Source organism: Gossypium arboreum, chromosome 3 (genome assembly GCF_025698485.1).
Source record: "Gossypium arboreum isolate Shixiya-1 chromosome 3, ASM2569848v2, whole genome shotgun sequence".
NCBI classification, from domain to species: domain Eukaryota; kingdom Viridiplantae; phylum Streptophyta; class Magnoliopsida; order Malvales; family Malvaceae; genus Gossypium; species Gossypium arboreum.
In genome coordinates, this window is record NC_069072.1 from 130,529,790 (window position 1) to 130,546,610 (window position 16,821).

General features: G+C 33.1%; 1 protein-coding gene, 2 long non-coding RNA genes and 1 other non-coding gene across 4 annotated transcripts; 1 reads left to right on the top strand and 3 right to left on the bottom strand.

The window, feature by feature from the left end:
- Positions 1 to 539: 539 nt before the first annotated feature.
- LOC128290683 (uncharacterized) lies at positions 540 to 1,123 on the bottom strand. The gene is made up of 2 exons (XR_008280471.1): positions 856 to 1,123; positions 540 to 774 (listed from the first exon to the last, which is right to left on the bottom strand). It is a non-coding gene; the product is annotated as an uncharacterized LOC128290683 (long non-coding RNA).
- Positions 1,124 to 5,224: 4,101 nt separating this feature from the next.
- Positions 5,225 to 7,556, top strand: LOC108474541 (protein DEHYDRATION-INDUCED 19 homolog 4-like). Its single transcript, XM_053025927.1, has 6 exons — positions 5,225 to 5,273; positions 5,371 to 5,550; positions 5,645 to 5,793; positions 6,341 to 6,418; positions 6,766 to 7,028; positions 7,167 to 7,556. Exons 2-6 carry the CDS (start codon positions 5,475 to 5,477, stop codon positions 7,273 to 7,275), a joined length of 675 nt encoding a protein of 224 aa, XP_052881887.1. The 5' UTR covers positions 5,225 to 5,273; positions 5,371 to 5,474; the 3' UTR covers positions 7,276 to 7,556.
- A 2,380-nt stretch (positions 7,557 to 9,936) lies between these two features.
- Positions 9,937 to 11,062, bottom strand: LOC128290653 (uncharacterized). Its single transcript, XR_008280437.1, has 2 exons — positions 10,724 to 11,062; positions 9,937 to 10,591 (listed from the first exon to the last, which is right to left on the bottom strand). It is a non-coding gene; the product is annotated as an uncharacterized LOC128290653 (long non-coding RNA).
- On the bottom strand, positions 10,863 to 11,058 carry LOC128290932 (U2 spliceosomal RNA). The gene has a single exon (XR_008280711.1). It is a non-coding gene; the product is annotated as a U2 spliceosomal RNA (small nuclear RNA).
- Positions 11,063 to 16,821: the final 5,759 nt, after the last annotated feature.

Sequence of the window (16,821 nt, forward strand, 5' to 3'; positions counted from 1 at the left end):
TAGACATTGTGTCAAAAAGAGCAGATATGATCAGAACTTATAATGAAATTGTTAAAAAAAGAGATTTATATACATATTACATAGACTATATGCAAATCCTTTTATTAAAATATTATTTCTATTTTTTATTATGATTTTAATAATTATGTAATGATTGAGTTAATTTTTATTGGTATCATACACTCTATATGTGATACTATAAAATATTATAAAAAAGTTATTTTAATAATTAATTTATAACTCAGTTGTTTTTATTATTTTATACAATGACTCAAAGGACTCTTAACTTTTCCTATCTAATAACTTTTGTTTTGCTATTTTTCCTCAATACATCCATTAATTTTGTTAATAATTATTTTTTAAGGAGAACATAAGAATGAAGATAAATTATTTAATTTTATCAATTATTATTATTTTAAATTATTAATTAAAAATATATTTTCACTTACATGTTAGATGTACTAAGACTAGTTGTTGTTGTTTTTTTTTTTACCGAAAGCTAGACTTTCATTTATGTGAACATGAGCAACAAAATAGAATTTAAAGCAAAACTAAAAGCAAATAAAAGTCAAACCAACAACACACCAAAAAACAAAGCAAACAAAAGCAAACCAAAAGACAAAACATGAAGAACGCAACGAAAACAAAAGACCCTTCCGAACATGAAACTGAAACCAAAGAAAAACCAGCCAAACTCTCATGAATTGGAAAAGTCTTGTAGTGAGCGAGAGCCAGAGGAGAAGCATCCCAGAAGCAGAATAAAATCCGGTGAACCTGCTTCCCTGAAATGAAGATTTCAATAAATTAGTCCGACGGGTCCACTCACCAACGATTAGTGACGGCAATAGGCTCCACCTCCACCCTGAACTGATCGAGCGACACCTATGGCAGCAAGATGGCGAGCAACTCTATTACCCTATTGAAAACAATGTTGAATAATAGTATCAGTAAAACAATTTCTAAGCTTGTATGTTCCTTCTTTAATAAGCATCGCAATTTCTGATTTGTCATCATGCAAGGAATTGGCTTTCTTAACCACCGCCAAAGGGTCCCCCTCAATAGTGACATGCATGAACCCCAGATCTGTTGTGAAACAGACTACTCGGACAAAAGCAAAAGTCTCTACAACAAAAGCATTAGGTACATTACTATGCATTTGTATACTTGCTTCCAAAACCAGACCCACTTCATTCCGAACAATAATACCCGAACAAGGTTGCCTAGAGTGAGACTGGAAAGAGGCATCAAAATTTACTTTCACAAAAGGCCCAATTGGGGGCTGCCATCGCACCTCCGAACTCCCCATAAAGTTGTGAACCCTCCCTTAGAAAGGATAACTCCCGAAGGTACGACCGGATGAAAGTCACCACACTCGAAACTGATTGAGGAAATCCTTCATGATAGCTTCAATTACGCCCCATCCATAGAGCCCAGATTGTAATAAGAATAAAATTGATAGAATATTCAAAATAGTTGTAAATAAATATGAAAACCAACTAAAGAAGTCAGAATTGTTTTGTTGTACATGCCACGAAATTTGCAATGCTTGCCATACTGCCGTAGCAATCAGACACTCCCATACAATATGTGCCACAGTTTCTGGTGCAGCAGAGAATTTGTTACAAAATCTTTTGTTCATTACCCACCTATTGTAAGGATTAGAAAGCGTACGAACATAATTGTTACAAAATCGCCAACATGTAATTCTAATTTTTGGTCGAATTTTGGCCTGCCACAATTTAGAATAAAAGTTACTAGTAAGTGAGTTGTCATTGTGGAAACCATGCGAGTGATCTGTGCAAGAAGACCTTAGTAACATATTGTACCCATTTTTCACTGTATAGAGCCCAGTAGGAGAACCCTTCCAGACAAGAATATCAGGGGGCCAAATTGGGCTAGTGGAATACTTAATATTCTCTCAGCTTCATCAACTACAAAAATGTCATAGATTTTAACCTCATCCCATTTGTATAAACCTGGTACCATAAGGTCACTCACCCAACTAACCGAAGTAGTAACAGCTACGTGTTGTACCTTGCAGTCACTAGGTCTCGAAAGCCAACAGTCATTCCAAATGGAAACCGAAGTTCTAATACCCATACAACAGCCTAGACCTTTTTCAAGAAGATCACGCAAACTCCACAAGCTACACCAGGTATAAGAAGGGTAAGAACACAATCGAGCATTTAAAAAATCTAAATTTGGAAAATATTTGCCTTTCAAAGCCCTACTTAAAAGACAATCGGGTGTCGATAAAATACACCAACATTGCTTAGATAATAGTGCAATATTGAACTTGGATAAATTTTGAAAACCCACACCGCCTTGCAATTTTGGCTCACATAAAGAAGACCATGAGCACCAATGAATTCCTCTTTTCGTGCTGGAATTTTGCCACCAGAATTTACAGATAGCAGGTTCCAACTCTTTACATAAAGAAGACAGAAGTAAAAAAAATAAAACATTGCATCGCATAGGTCAGAATAGATTGAAGAACCGATCGTATAAAAACTTCTTTACCCCTTGTGACAAAAAATGCATACTCCAATGATCAATACACCTTCTGAACCAATCTTTGAAATGTTGGAAAGCTGCTCTTTTTCGTTGTCCAATCATAGTTGGGAGATTGAGATATTTTTCTAGATTAGAAGTAAACTTCACTCCCAAGCTAGTACTAATTTGATGGCACACAGATTCATCCACATTCGTACTGAAATAAATTAAAGATTTATCGAAATTCACTTGTTGCCCCAAACAAGCCTCGCATTCTCGTAAAATGGAGCAAATATTATGAGCACCTGAAGTAGTGGCCTCCCCAAAGAGAATACTATCATCAACAAAAAATAGATGCGATAAATGGGGCCCAGCTCTGCCAATACTTGTGCCATGAATAATACACTCCCGCTGTGCTAGCCAGAGCAAGGAAGAAAGACTTTCACCACAGATTAGAAAAATATAAGGACTTAAAGGGTCTCTCTGATAGAGCTCTCGCAAAAGATGGAGGACTTCTCCCAATTGACCATTAAGCACCACCGAATAGGAAACCATGTTAATACAACTTATAATCAGTGAAACCTAGTCCTTACGGAAACCCATACAGTGTATCATAGCTTCCAAAAAACTCCACTCGACTTGATCATATGCTTTACGCATATCGAGTTTGAGAGCAAAGCAGTTCATTTTACCAACCCGTCGTTTTTTAAAAGAATGCAGAATCTCATAGGAAATAAAAGTATTATTAGAAATAAATCTTCTGAGAACAAATGCAATTTGAGCTTCATCAAAACAAATATGGAGTACTCGCTGAAATCTATTTACCAGCACTTTGGAGATTATTTTATAGAGAACATTGTATAGACTGATAGGCTGAACTGTGACATATTCCTCGGATTCACTACTTTCAGCATAAGTACAATATTAGTGCGGTTAATAATCTCCAACAAAACCTCACATCGAAGGATCGCAAGATAGTAATTTGTAATATCAGCTCTAACAACATGCCAATATTTCTGGTAAAAAAAAACCAGAAAACCATCCATACCCGAAGCCTTAAGTGGAGGTATATTGTACACAGCAGCCCGAACCTCTTCCACTGTAAACTCTACCATCAGATCGTCATTCATTCGGCTAGTTTGTATCAATCCCCCCAAGAAATGATGAGGATTATTGTGACTAGTGGATGAAAATAAAAACTCAAAATATTGTTTGGCGACCAAAGCCATGACATCCAATTGAAGAAACAAAAGACGCATCTTAATCCTCCAAACCAGTAACAATATTTACACATCTTCGATGGGAAGCAAATTTATGAAAGAAAGCAGTGTTACAATCCCCTTGTTTTAACCAATTAGCATGAGCTTGTTGCTCTCAGTAATTTTCCTCCTATCTGCTTCCATATTCAATGCTAGCTTGACATCAACAATCTCAGCCAGAATCTCCTCAGTAGGATTTGCATTGTTCAATTCAACCAAGCGAGCTGATGTTATCCGAGCAATCCATTTTCGGTTACGAGAGAGAGTCTTCCACCAATCTAACAAAGTTGTGCCGAATTTTCCAATCAATAAGGAACGTCCCCCCTACAAGTATTCTAGACACGACGAATTTCATCCTCACAAGACTGTTCATAAATCCACAAGACTAGTTGTTATTAAATGCGAGTTTAGTGTCAATTAATTGAGTGATATTACTTCAAATAATGAGATGATAAAGAATAATTATCAATGCTTTCTTTTAAATAAAATTTTGAATACGAATCACGTAAATAAATAAAAATATTGTCAAGATTTGCTCTTGATTTAACTTTAAATTTAGTTAAAAACTAACTTGACTATCGAAATATTTTGTAGTGTTTATGCCACCAAATGTTGTTAATAGTTTAAATGTACAACTGTGTTCTTAAATATAAAAATAGTTATAGTATTCCCACCAATGATTTTTGTGCGAAATTTATTCCCACAATTTGAAAATACATTTAGGGTGAGTTTGGATGGGCGTTGCGTTTACCTGCGATTAATGTAAAAACAGAGGTGGCGGTGAGATTAGATACTGTAGTGTGAGACAAAAAGTAAGCTAAACGCACCACACCATATCGCTACCTCAAACGAAGCCTTTCTGTGATGTTTATACATATAATCACTACGGAATATATATAATAATGACATTCTTCGTTATAAACGTTGTTATAAACGTCGCTAATTTTATTACTATAGTACAATTATAATATAGTTAACAAATAGATATAAATATATATTTTTACTATAAAACAGAACACTCACTAAATAATATTTTTCAATTTTATTTACACAAATATCTAGTATTTATCAACTTTTTTTATCAAATCCATTTGGTGAGCTAAATATCATTAATTTGTTATAATATGAAATTGGATTTTATGTAATTTCTATTAAATTGGTATTATTTTATTCAAATATTTTAAATATTCAGTTTTATAAAAATAAAATGTATTATTATATAACTAAAACCGACCTCAGTTGGGGTCTTGAATGTTAAAATTAAAACCTGATATTTTTTTGCAAACGAACGACATTTTTTGTTAAATCTAGTTTTTCCCATATGATATTTTTGTCCACCCCTTATGAAGAATCTTCTGGCTTAAATGAAAAGGTCTAGAAAAGAGAGGGGCATTTCCACAATTTAAGAAAACTTAATGGGCAAGTTTTAAAAATAACCCAATAAAAGCAAAAACGTGTTTATAAAATAAGCTGAAAGCCTGAACCCCATACCAGAAAAGTTCGGTGGAGAGTCTCTCTCTGGTCTTTTTTTCCCCAAATTTTTTTTATTTCTCTTTCTTTTAATTTCTTCATTTTTCCCTAATTAGGGTTTTTTTTTGTTAATTTATGAACTTTTTAGGGACTTTATTTCAATAAATTTACCAAGTTTCTCAATTACTTAGATCGAAACTCGAACGAGAGAGAAAAAAAAGTAGCGTTCTTTTCTCAACAGAAGGAAAAAGAATGGAGTCAAATTCATGGAGGTTTCGATTTTCCAATTCTTCTTCGTCTTCCTCAAGGCGTCATCAATCTCGATCTGGTTTGTTTTATTTTTTCTGTTTGGTTCACGAGAAAATAAGGAATTGATTTTTTTTTAATTTGCTATTATTTTTGTTTTTGTTATGTTTTTCTAGATCCGTTTCTGGGTGGAGGATATGAAGAATTTGATGGAGACGAGGATTTCAAGGCGGAGTTTTTATGTCCGTTTTGCGCTGAGGATTTCGATATTGTTGGGCTTTGTTGTCACATCGATGAGGAACATCCTGTTGAAGTAAAAAATGGGGTACCTTTTTTCCTATTTTCTCATAAAATTATTCCTCTTTTTTTTGTTTCTTTGGATGAAATTTGTATTTTTTCTTATTGAATTTATTAGAAAAAAGATTAACTTTGTTTACGTAGTTTACATATTGATGGAGTATTTTTTGAAGTTTATAAGTAGAAGAAATGTAGAAGTAATGGTGCATAATTGGGGAAAAAAAAGATATTGAAATTTGAAATGGGATTTTACAGCTGAGTTGGTATTGAATTGGGGATTTAATTTCAGTAAGATTCTTGATAATTTTGTTAATTATGCGTCTCTCATTGTGAATTTCACTGTTGCTTGAGTTATAGATGTTGTTTACTTGAATATCATTCTCATTTCTGGTGTATAGCATTAAGCTGTTTAGCTTCAAAGTTAATTTGATAATTTGTCTGTTCTTCATGCATTTGTACTTTGTTTTTTCACTTGTGAAAGATATGTATTTTTGGTCTTTTAGACACATAACATTGCTTGAGAGTTAAAATTGAGTTTCGCTTAATAGGTGTTTGGTTGAATGTTACCATTTCAGGTTTGCCCGGTTTGCGCGAAGAGGGTCGGGATGGATATAGTTAGCCACATTACCATGCAGCATGGGAATTTTCTTAAGATATCCTTTTTTTTATGTTGATTTTGTCTCGGCTTATTTAGTTTTGATGTCAAAGCTAGTTAAATAATATCTATCTATCTATCTACTTTAAAAAGGCTAAACACTTTAATCTGATTTGATCTTCACCATGGTGCTTGACGATCTTTGCCATGCATTAGGGATATGGGAATTTGGTTTTCATTTTTGTATAGTGATCTACATTTCTGCTCACGGTCACCAAGCTTATACTTTGTTTTCCCCGTAAAAGCCATTTTGCTTTCTTCTTTGTATGTCTAAATATCTCTTGTTTGTTTGTGAGTTGGCATGTCTTGATGAAAGGTTCAGGTTATTCCTTGACTGGATTTTACGTGCAGCGCAAGCGAAGATTACGCAAAGGTGGATCCAATTTGACATTTTCTATGTTGAGAAAAGAACTGAGAGATGGAAACTTGCATGCCCTTCTTGGGGGATCTTCATGCATTGTTTCTCCCCCCAATGTTGAAGCCGATCCATTATTGTCATCATTTATGTTCAATCCACCCACAGCCGATGAGCCTTTAAGCTTGCAGTCTCTCTCTATTGCTGAATCAAGTGCAGACAAGGAAAGCACAGATAAAGAATCTCTAGAAAGGTATAACTGCTGGTGTCATTTATTCTTGTGATATGTTTTGTTTTGTTTCTTTATCCGGTTAAAAGTGATACCTTTTGACTTTCACTGATAATTTTCCGATTGGATTCAAGTTTCTAAAACTCGTTTATCATATGACAGAAAGCCTCAACAGTCACAACTGTCGGACCAGGAGCACGAGGAGAAGGCTCGAAGGTGTGAATTCGTCCGAGGGCTGCTGATGTCCACTATTCTCAATGAGAATTTATAAGTTAAATGAGGGTATTTGTAGAATCTATTGGTAAAATATAATATTAGGTCTGAGAGTAAAGCATAAAGAGGAAGGTCTTCACTCTACCTCAGAAATGGCAATCGGTTGAACTAAAAATCAAACAAAACTCTGTATTCCTACTGTATTTAGAGCTTTTGTGCATAATGGAAAGATGGAAGAACTTCTATCCTCCTATATATATATATATATACACTTATATGTGTTTATGCTTTGTCTTTAAATGATACATGATTGGAATTAGCTGATTTATTATAACTAAATATCTATATGCGGTTTCTTTGCCTATTGCAAACAATGTTTTTGCAGAAAGTATTAAATGTTATATCACGTTAATAATTAGGGTAACGATGGAGGCCTCTAAAAGGCTCTCCTTTTCTCTAGAAGTTTCATCTTTTCCTCCACTGACTTAAGAACTTTGGTTTTGTCTGTGATCGGCTGTTTTAGGCTAGTGTTGCCAGTGTATTTCAGAATTGGATCGGTCGAAAACCAACTTGGTTGAATTAGATTTTATAATATTTAATATTTTCTTTTCTTCTTTTTTTTTTTTGTGACTTCATTAATTCGAATCAAATTGATCGATTTAACATTTATTTGATTCTAAAAACGGTCATTTATAAAAAATCTATTTTTTTTTATTTTTGTTTTGTTTGGCTGTAATTTGTTGTCATAGGTCAATGATTGTATATAATTTATTATTATTTTCTTTTGGGTTACAAAAGAGAGGGTACTATCTTAAAGCTTGCATAAGTGACCTGGAACAGCGCCTTCTATATTGGAGGTACGCTGTCAAAAGTGTTTAACCCTGCTTCCTTCTCCGTTGAGAGCCACCCAATTCGGGCTTCTCTATAGACACGCCTCAACTTAACTTCCCAATGCCGTTCGCAAAGTTCATTGATGCCTCCAACAAGATCCAATGGGTTAAATCCTACATGCTGGTCATTAACTATTTGTACCATCGCATTGTTGTCACAATCAGCTTCAACCTCGCAAGCTCTAATGTCGCAGCCTAACTGCAACCCATCAAATAGTGCCCAGCACTATGTTTGATTTTTAGAATGGAATACAATATTAATGTAATAATTATTTTGTAGGAATAAAATAAAAGGATAATAAGTATTATGTTGTTTGATTAGTTAAATAGAATAAACATATAATAGTATTGTATTATTTGATTGGATAAAATGATATTAAGTAATAGGACATGAATAGATATAAAATGATAAATTTATCTTAATTTAAATAATATTTTTTTAATATATTGTAAAAACAACTTGAACATTGATCTCATTATATGTTGTTATCATATTTACTCTTTTTAATACAATGCCTAAAACTACTTATAGTTCCTTCCAACCTTAAATAGGAGGATAATGTGCACCCGAACCCATGACTTTTTTACACTGGCAACAATATTAATACCAATCGAAATAAGACTCAATCGATTATATTGTAAAATTTTAAAATTATTACATTTGTTAATAAAATAGAACTTATAATAAATTATTTATAACTTTTGAGTGCAACTTTTAAAAAAATTACAACTATTATTTTAGAATCATATTTTATAGTAATTTTAAATAATATGTAATAATATTTAAATGTTAAATACAATATAAATGAATATTAGTTATAGTATTCAAGAGTTATATAAATATTTGCAATGACGGTTCGATTTTACGTCAAAAATGTCATTAATGTTTATTTAATACTTAATAAATATTAACATATATTTAATGTAGTAATAAAATTTTCTTTATTTTAATCATTTTAACTCTCTTTTCTCTCTAATTCCCCACGCCTCAATTTCTCTGCCTCTCTGTATTAAAAACATGAACCCTTCAAGAAAAAAAAAAAACATCAACACTCATAAGAAAGTTCATCCTTTCCAGAATCCGACCGTACTCCGTAACAATCGTCGCCTGTCATCGTTCACCGATGCCTCTTTTTTTTAAAAATCCTTCAGGATCTTAATCTCTCCAAATTTAGGGACTTTCTTGTGCAACAATAAGCACCTAGATACAAGCTCAAATAATCAGCCATACAGAAGTCGAGTTTAGATTTAAAAGTCATCTCATAACTAATTTGATTGGATGTTACAATTGTAAGAGTCATCTCCTCTACCGCAACAAACAATGCCTTGACATCCTCTACTTTCGGTTATGTCACTTCATATCCATTGACAACCTTCCAAAGGTCTTGTCCTTGCCCTTGCATATAAGACATTATGCAAGTTAACCATGTATTATAGTTGTTATTAAGCTTCTTCATTCCACAGACAACTTACAGGTCTGTTATCTTACCAAAAGATGATTCTTACAATTAAATATTTAAAAAGTGAGTATTTCGTGAACAATACACCAAGTAGTTACCGGAAAAGAAAGGTGGGTTACAACGAACTCTCTTAAATATATCAATTCTTTTCTTAACAAAATATTTTCTCAGACACACAATTTCACACTACCACACTTCTAATCACTAAGGATAATCTTCAAGTGCCTATGAAAAATTCTTTTCTAAAGTGGAAGATCACTCCTTTAACCTAACTCTGATATCAATTGTCAAACACCTAGACCTATGATATCACTAAACAAAAATTTAACTACAACTCTTACAACTTCAAAAATAAAAAAATAAAAGAGATTTAAAAATCAAATGGAAAATTCAATATTTAGTTTAGTGCAAATAAATATTTACAACATAGATCTTTACATAAACCTAAGGTGCCACTATAATTATTTTTTTAAGCAATGTAGGATAGTTTTATATAAACTCATAACCCTTGGCAAGTGATATTACCCTATTAGCAAAATACTTTTTCTAGCAAGCTGATGTTGATATTCCACATTTTCTTCATGCAGGAAGTCAAACAAATACATGAAGCAGAAGGTTGAAGCAGTAGACGAAGAAACTTCTTTGTATATTTACAGTGTCATTGAAGGTAATGCATTGATGATCAAGCTTGAGAAAATCACTTAAGAGACGAAATTAGAGGCCTCTCCGAATGGGGGATCTATATGCAAGACTAGTAGCAAGTATTACACCATAGGTGATTTTGAGCTCAAGGAAGAGGGGATCGAGATAGGCAAAGAAAAAGCATTGGGGAATGTTCAAGGCCATTGAAGCCTACCTCCTGGCAAACCCTGATGCTTACTATGATAGCATCATCCACTTCAACAATTATCAAGCTTCTAGATTTGAGTTTTGAAGTTGGAGGTTCATATTAACTTCAGATTGCTAATAAAGAGTTCATAGTTTATTCTGATTACCAGGATGCTTGAGCTGAAATGCGCGAAACCTGTAATAAATAAATAAAAAGCATCCAATTTATTTGCTGAATCTCTTCCACAACGTAGAGAATTTGGATTTTCATTTGATTCTGGTTTTATTTCACTATAATCCCGAATAAAAAACAGCAATCAAAGCTTACCATTAATTTGTAGAACTTTAAAGAACCATACCTAGAACTCAAAAACAAGAGCGGAACCTTTTCGGAGCTAATTCATTGTTAAGAACTCGCTAATAACTTCACCCTCCAAGAAAAACAAAAATTCTAGAACTAAAATTGGGTGGAGTGCGCCAGGCCCAAGCTATAGTGCATCGCTTGAGCGACGCTCGAGGGCCCCAGTAGCAAGCTACTGTGATGGACTCTCCCCTTTAAAAAATAAATTTAATATCATGTGAGCCAATGGCCCACGTATCAGATATTAAACTGATAAGAACAGATACTACACTTGATCTTAGCCAAAAGGCCGAGAAAGGTATGCCCTTCTCTTTCAAGCATCGCGCTATTTAAAACCTGCTTCTCGCCGCTAATTACATACACTCCCTGATGTGGGATGATATGCAAAGGAGCAAGGCACCATCCCAGCAAAGATTTAGTTTCCGTAGTTGCATCAGACAAACAAATTTAACATTGAAAGAAGCATGCTTAAGCTAATTAATTCAACAATAAAACCACTTTTCTAACGATCAAAACTTTGAAAAACAAACGCTACATTTGCAATTTGTAAATCACGCCAGGCATGGGATTACGGCTCTGCTCAAAGAAGCAGCAATTGAAACAGCATTAGTTTTATCTATGTTGAACTTAAATGGTTTCCACAAGCCATCCCCAAGTTGTACTGGTTACTTTCTCCCTTGTTTCAGTTTCCTAAATCTTTAGTTTTATTATTATTTTCTAATCTAAAGCTTAGGAGAGTGGAGAGAAAATTAAATAAAATCTCAATTCAAATAGGTATTTATTTCAATAATTACTAATCAAGAGAAAATCTTTGGCTTGTAACTATTAAAAAAAATGGAAATTACAAACTGGCATTATTTTTCATGAAATTCTTTATGCATGGTGGTATTATTGACTATTTCTTTGTCAATGGATCTTACCCAGTGAAGAAAGCAAAATAGAAATGAAATTGCTAAGCTTCAAATTGCAGTATATAAATAGCATGTTAGTTTCTCATTTCTTCCCACACTTCAAACTCAAATCCTATCCACTTCATAAATTCTGTCTGTGTGTTTAATCAAATTATTTGTATAATTGGAAGAGAAGAATGGGTGTTTTCGCAAAAGAAGCAGAGGTTAGTACCACACTCTCACCTACCAAGGCGTTTAAGGCCTTTGCTGTTGATCTGGACACCCTAATGCCCAAGGTTGCCCCACAAGCAATCAAGAGTGTGGAGCTCCTTTAAGGAGATGGTGGCCCTAGAACTTTCAAGAAGATCACCTTTGCCAAAGGTAATTTAATTACTTAAAGGGTAAACTACTACAAATTGAGATGTAGTATACTAGTTCTCTTTATATACCTACGTGCAAGTCTGATTTGGTTGATATTTGTTGAAGATTTGCTTCAGTTATCATAATCTAGTTAATTTTAGATATAATCATAACTCTTTGATTTGTTTCAGAATTTTTAGAGATATTTTTTAGAGATTATGATTATGTTGGTAGCCTATTTTTAGTTAGTAGTTGTTAACTTGTTTACTATATAAATACTAGTTTCAGCTAGTTTCAGTTCAATAAAATGTACCTTTTCCATTTCAATTATTTGACTTATTGTTTTCTCTTTTCAATAAGTTCTTCTTAGTTCAATTTTCTTCATCATTTTAGTTTTCTTTTCTGATAAAATACCAACAATTGGGAATCAGAGCTTTCGTCTTGAGGGACCTGCGTTAGTGTTTGTTGTATTATGGAAGTTGAAATTTCTCTTCGATTGCGCCACCTATTTTTGATGGAGATAGTTATCAGATTTGGACAGTGCGAATGGAGACTTACTTGGAGGCTATAGATCTTTGGGAAGCAGTGGAAGAAGACTTTGAGATTCCTACATTGTCTACCAACCCCACCGTGGCACAAATCAAAACACAAAAAGAAAAGAAGACAAGGAAATCAAAGGCAAAAGCTTGTTTGTTTGCTACAGTTTCACCAACTATTTTTACGCGAATTATGTCTCTAAAGTCAGCAAAGGAGATATGAGATTATCTCAAGACTAAGTACAAGGTAGACGAGAGAATTCGTGGGATGCAAGTGTTGAATCTTGTACATGATTTTGAGTTGTAGAAGATGAAGGAGACTGAGACAGTTAAGGAGTATTTTGAAAAGCTCCTTAACATAGACAATAGGGTCAAGTTGCTAGGTTCATCTCTAGTAGATTCAAGGATTATAGACAAAATTCTTATAATAGTACCTGAAAGGTTTGAGGCTACCATCACCACCTTAGAGAACACGAAGGTTATGCCAAAGATTACTTTGCCAGAACTCTTAAGTGATTTACAAGCACAAGAGCAAAGGCGTGTAATGAGGCAAGAAGGGGATGTCGAAGGTGCTCTACTAGTTAAGCATCAAGATGATGGAAAGAATAGGAGGTCAGAGAACAAAAAGTTTCACGCTGCGAGTAGAGAAAGCTTTGCATTTGGGAACAAAAGTGAAACTGAAAATAGAAGATCAAGAGTAAAGAAGGATTATCCTTTATGTCAACATTGCGACAAGAAAGGTCACGCTCCTTTCAATTGCTAGAGAAGACCAAATGCAAAGTGTAGTAAGTGTAGCCAAATGGGACGTGAAACTGTTATTTGTAAGTACAAAAATCAGTAACAAGAAGATGAAGTGCAATGTAATGAACCGAAAGTTACGGTATCGGAAATCCAGTCTTGAGTACTATTTCCATGAAATTAATTCATGAATATTTATTAGAAATATTTATGAATTATAGTTGAGTGGTTGATTAATGTTTGATTAAGTTAAGTAGCTTGAATTTAGAATAAAGACTAAATTGCATAAGGTATAAAAGTTTAATTATAGATTAAAGATTAGTAAAGGGACTAATCTAGCAATTAGACCCTAAGTGACATGTGTGTGTTAATATGGTATAACAAGTGTAATAGTTGGTAAAATATTAAATGTGTTAAAGTAGTTTTTCTTATAGATTAAGTTATTTTATTAGAATAATATTATATTATTAATATTATTATATTGAATATAGATTTATGAATAAAGGAAATGAAATAAAAAAAGAAAGAAAGATAGAAAGAGTTACAGAGAGTAAACGTGAGAAAGAAAGAAAGAAAAAGAAAAGGGAAAATTTGAGGATTAAGGCCCTAAAGCTTGATTGGTAAGTTGTTTTAGCTCATTTTCTTGTGATTTTTATGTTTATGGATGCCTAATTCAAAGTTCTACATGTATGAGGTTAAAATGAAAAAAAAATAGAGAATTTTTAGATATTGATTTAGTTGAATAAATTGAGGTTTTATGGGTTAAATTGATAGAAATTGAAGTTAGAAGTGATTTGTTAAAGGAATTTTTAAGTTAGGTTTAACTAGGGACTAAGTTGTATAGAGCTCAAAATTTATGTTTTATGATGATTTTTTTATGAGCTTGAAATTGTTAATGAGTTGATTAAATGAAAATATGATGATTTAGTTAAAAAAAAGATTAGTAATGGGAAAAGGACGAAATTGGAATTTTTGTAAAAGTTTGATAGAAAGTGAAAATGTGTTTTATGAATTAGTATATTGATGATTTTTAATTGTATGATTGTCCGTAGCTAACGTAGCACCGGATACATCATCCAAGAAGGGAAAAGAGAAAGTGAATGAAGATATCGATTAAATTCGATAAATAGTGGTTTGTATTTCTATAAATCGAGCTTAATCGTTATTGCTATATTTGATATTTATATTGTATGAAAATGTGAATGAGGTAAGTATTCTTACCATATTGAAATGAATGTGATTTTGAATACCCAATTAACAGTGTCGGGCTAGTCGGATATAGTTGACATGTCATAGGAATTGGAAGTATTGGGATATTCCGACATTGAGTCGATGAGACACTATGTGTCGACTCATCGTTAAAGTTCCGATTTGTTCGATGAAGTACTTTGTGTACTATAATGTTAAAGTTCCAGATTTGTTCCGATGAAGCACTATGTGCTTATCCCGGAGTGTGGGTTGGATCCGTGTATCCGTCAGTATCCGAGTTATGTTAATAAGGGTAAATAAAGTAAAGATTATTAAAGTACTGATTGATTGACTGTTATTGAAATGATGATTGATATTGAATAATAGCAATAATGTGTTTGAATTATCATGTTTTAAAGTTGATTAAGCTATTGTTTATAGAAATACCACCGAGAATATTCTCAGCGTACGGTTTGTTTCCGTGCGCAGGCTAGGTGTGAAGTATAAGGACTCAGCATACAAGCCGATCCCCGAACTCAAATTGGTGAAGTTTCTATCTTTTTGGAAAATGGCATTGTACCTCGGATGTCTTTTGGTCATTTTGAAAGTACCTAAGTTGTTAAGTGATATTTTGGTATGTTTTGTAAATGTTACCAAAACCTTAAGTATGGTATGTTTTTGATATGTTAGTGAAGAGAAATAAGAGGAAGTGATGGTAAATATTGTAGAGAGAAGAAATGAAGATGTTATAAACTTAGTTATCAACATTTTATACTAAAATAGATTTGGACAGTAGCAGTAGTCCAACTTTGAAAATACACCAAAAATAGTAGAAAGTGAATTACATGATGAATAAAATATGTAATTGAATCTTAATGAATCTTTTTTTATGTGGAAGAAACAAAATAGGTAAAAGAGTTGTATTTTATGAGATATTTACGTTTTGGTGAAACAGGGTTAGAGTAATTTTTGGATTCCCTATTTTGACTTTAGAAATTCACCATAAATTATGTATAAATAATTAGGACTCACACTTTATATGTATGGATTTATTATTGAGTCTATTTTTAATTGAAATAAACAGAATAGTCATTGAATTTCTGTATAGGAAGAAATTTGATTCGTAGTGTACAGGGGTCAGAGTAGCCGAACCCTGAAACAGGGGAGACTTTTACTAATAAACTGTACTAATTGGCCTAACCAAAAATTCTAGAAAAAAATTAGTAAGTAGATATATGAGTATAGTTTCATGAAAAATTTACAGAATTGGATTTTGAGTTTTGTAACTCGAGATATGATTTTTTTAGCGACTATGATGTAGATGGATAGTTTACTACAAGAATTGTTTGAACTTGTTTAAATGCTAAAATAAGTTTAGTAATGTCTCATGCTCGACTCCGGCGACAGTCTCGGGTAAGGGGGCGTTACTGCAAGTGGCAAATCAAGAAGAAGAAGATCAGCTTTTTGTTGCAACTTATTTTACTAGTCACGAAACAAGCGAAAGTTGGTTCATTAATAGTGGTTGCACTAATCATATGACACATGATAAAGAGTTGTTTAAAGAATTGAAGAGTACCGAGTCCAAGAAGGTCAGAATTAGGAACATTGACTACATTGCAGTCAAAGAAAAGGGCACTATAGCCATTACAAGTTGTTCAGGTACCAAGTTTATTACTGATGTTTTATGAGTACCTGATACTGATCAAAACCTGTTTAGTGTTGGTCAATTAGTAGAGAAAGGATTCAAAGTGAAGTTCATGGAAAAGGTATGTGTGATAGAGGAAGATGTTCGAAGTTAAGATAGCAAGAAGAAGTTTTTCCCTCAATCCAATGCAGGAGGAGTAATCAGCTTTTCTAATCAAAGAAAGCTTCACAATGCTATGGCATAAAAGGCTTGGACACTATCACCATTAGGGGATACTGCAAATGAACTCCAAAAAAATGGTAATTGATTTTCCAGAACTTGATGATCACATAATGAAATGTAAGGCTTGTCAATTTGGAAAGCAAAATAGAAAGCCATTTCCGAAGATAGCATGGAAAGCCACTTGTAAGATATAGTTGATTCACACAGACATTTCTGGACCTCAAAAAACTCCTTCATTAGCAGGTAGTTAGTAATGCTGCTTTTATTGATGATTTTACCAGAATGTGTTGGATTTTTTTCTTAAAATTCAAGTTTGAAGTGGTTGGAGTATTCTGGAAATTCAAGAAGACTGTGGAAAATCAAAGTGGCAACCATATCCAAATATTAAAATCCGATAATGGCAAGGAGTATACATCAAAAAAATTCAATGCACTTTGTGAAGAAGTTAACATTGTGCATCAGTTAACAACTTCATATACTCCACAA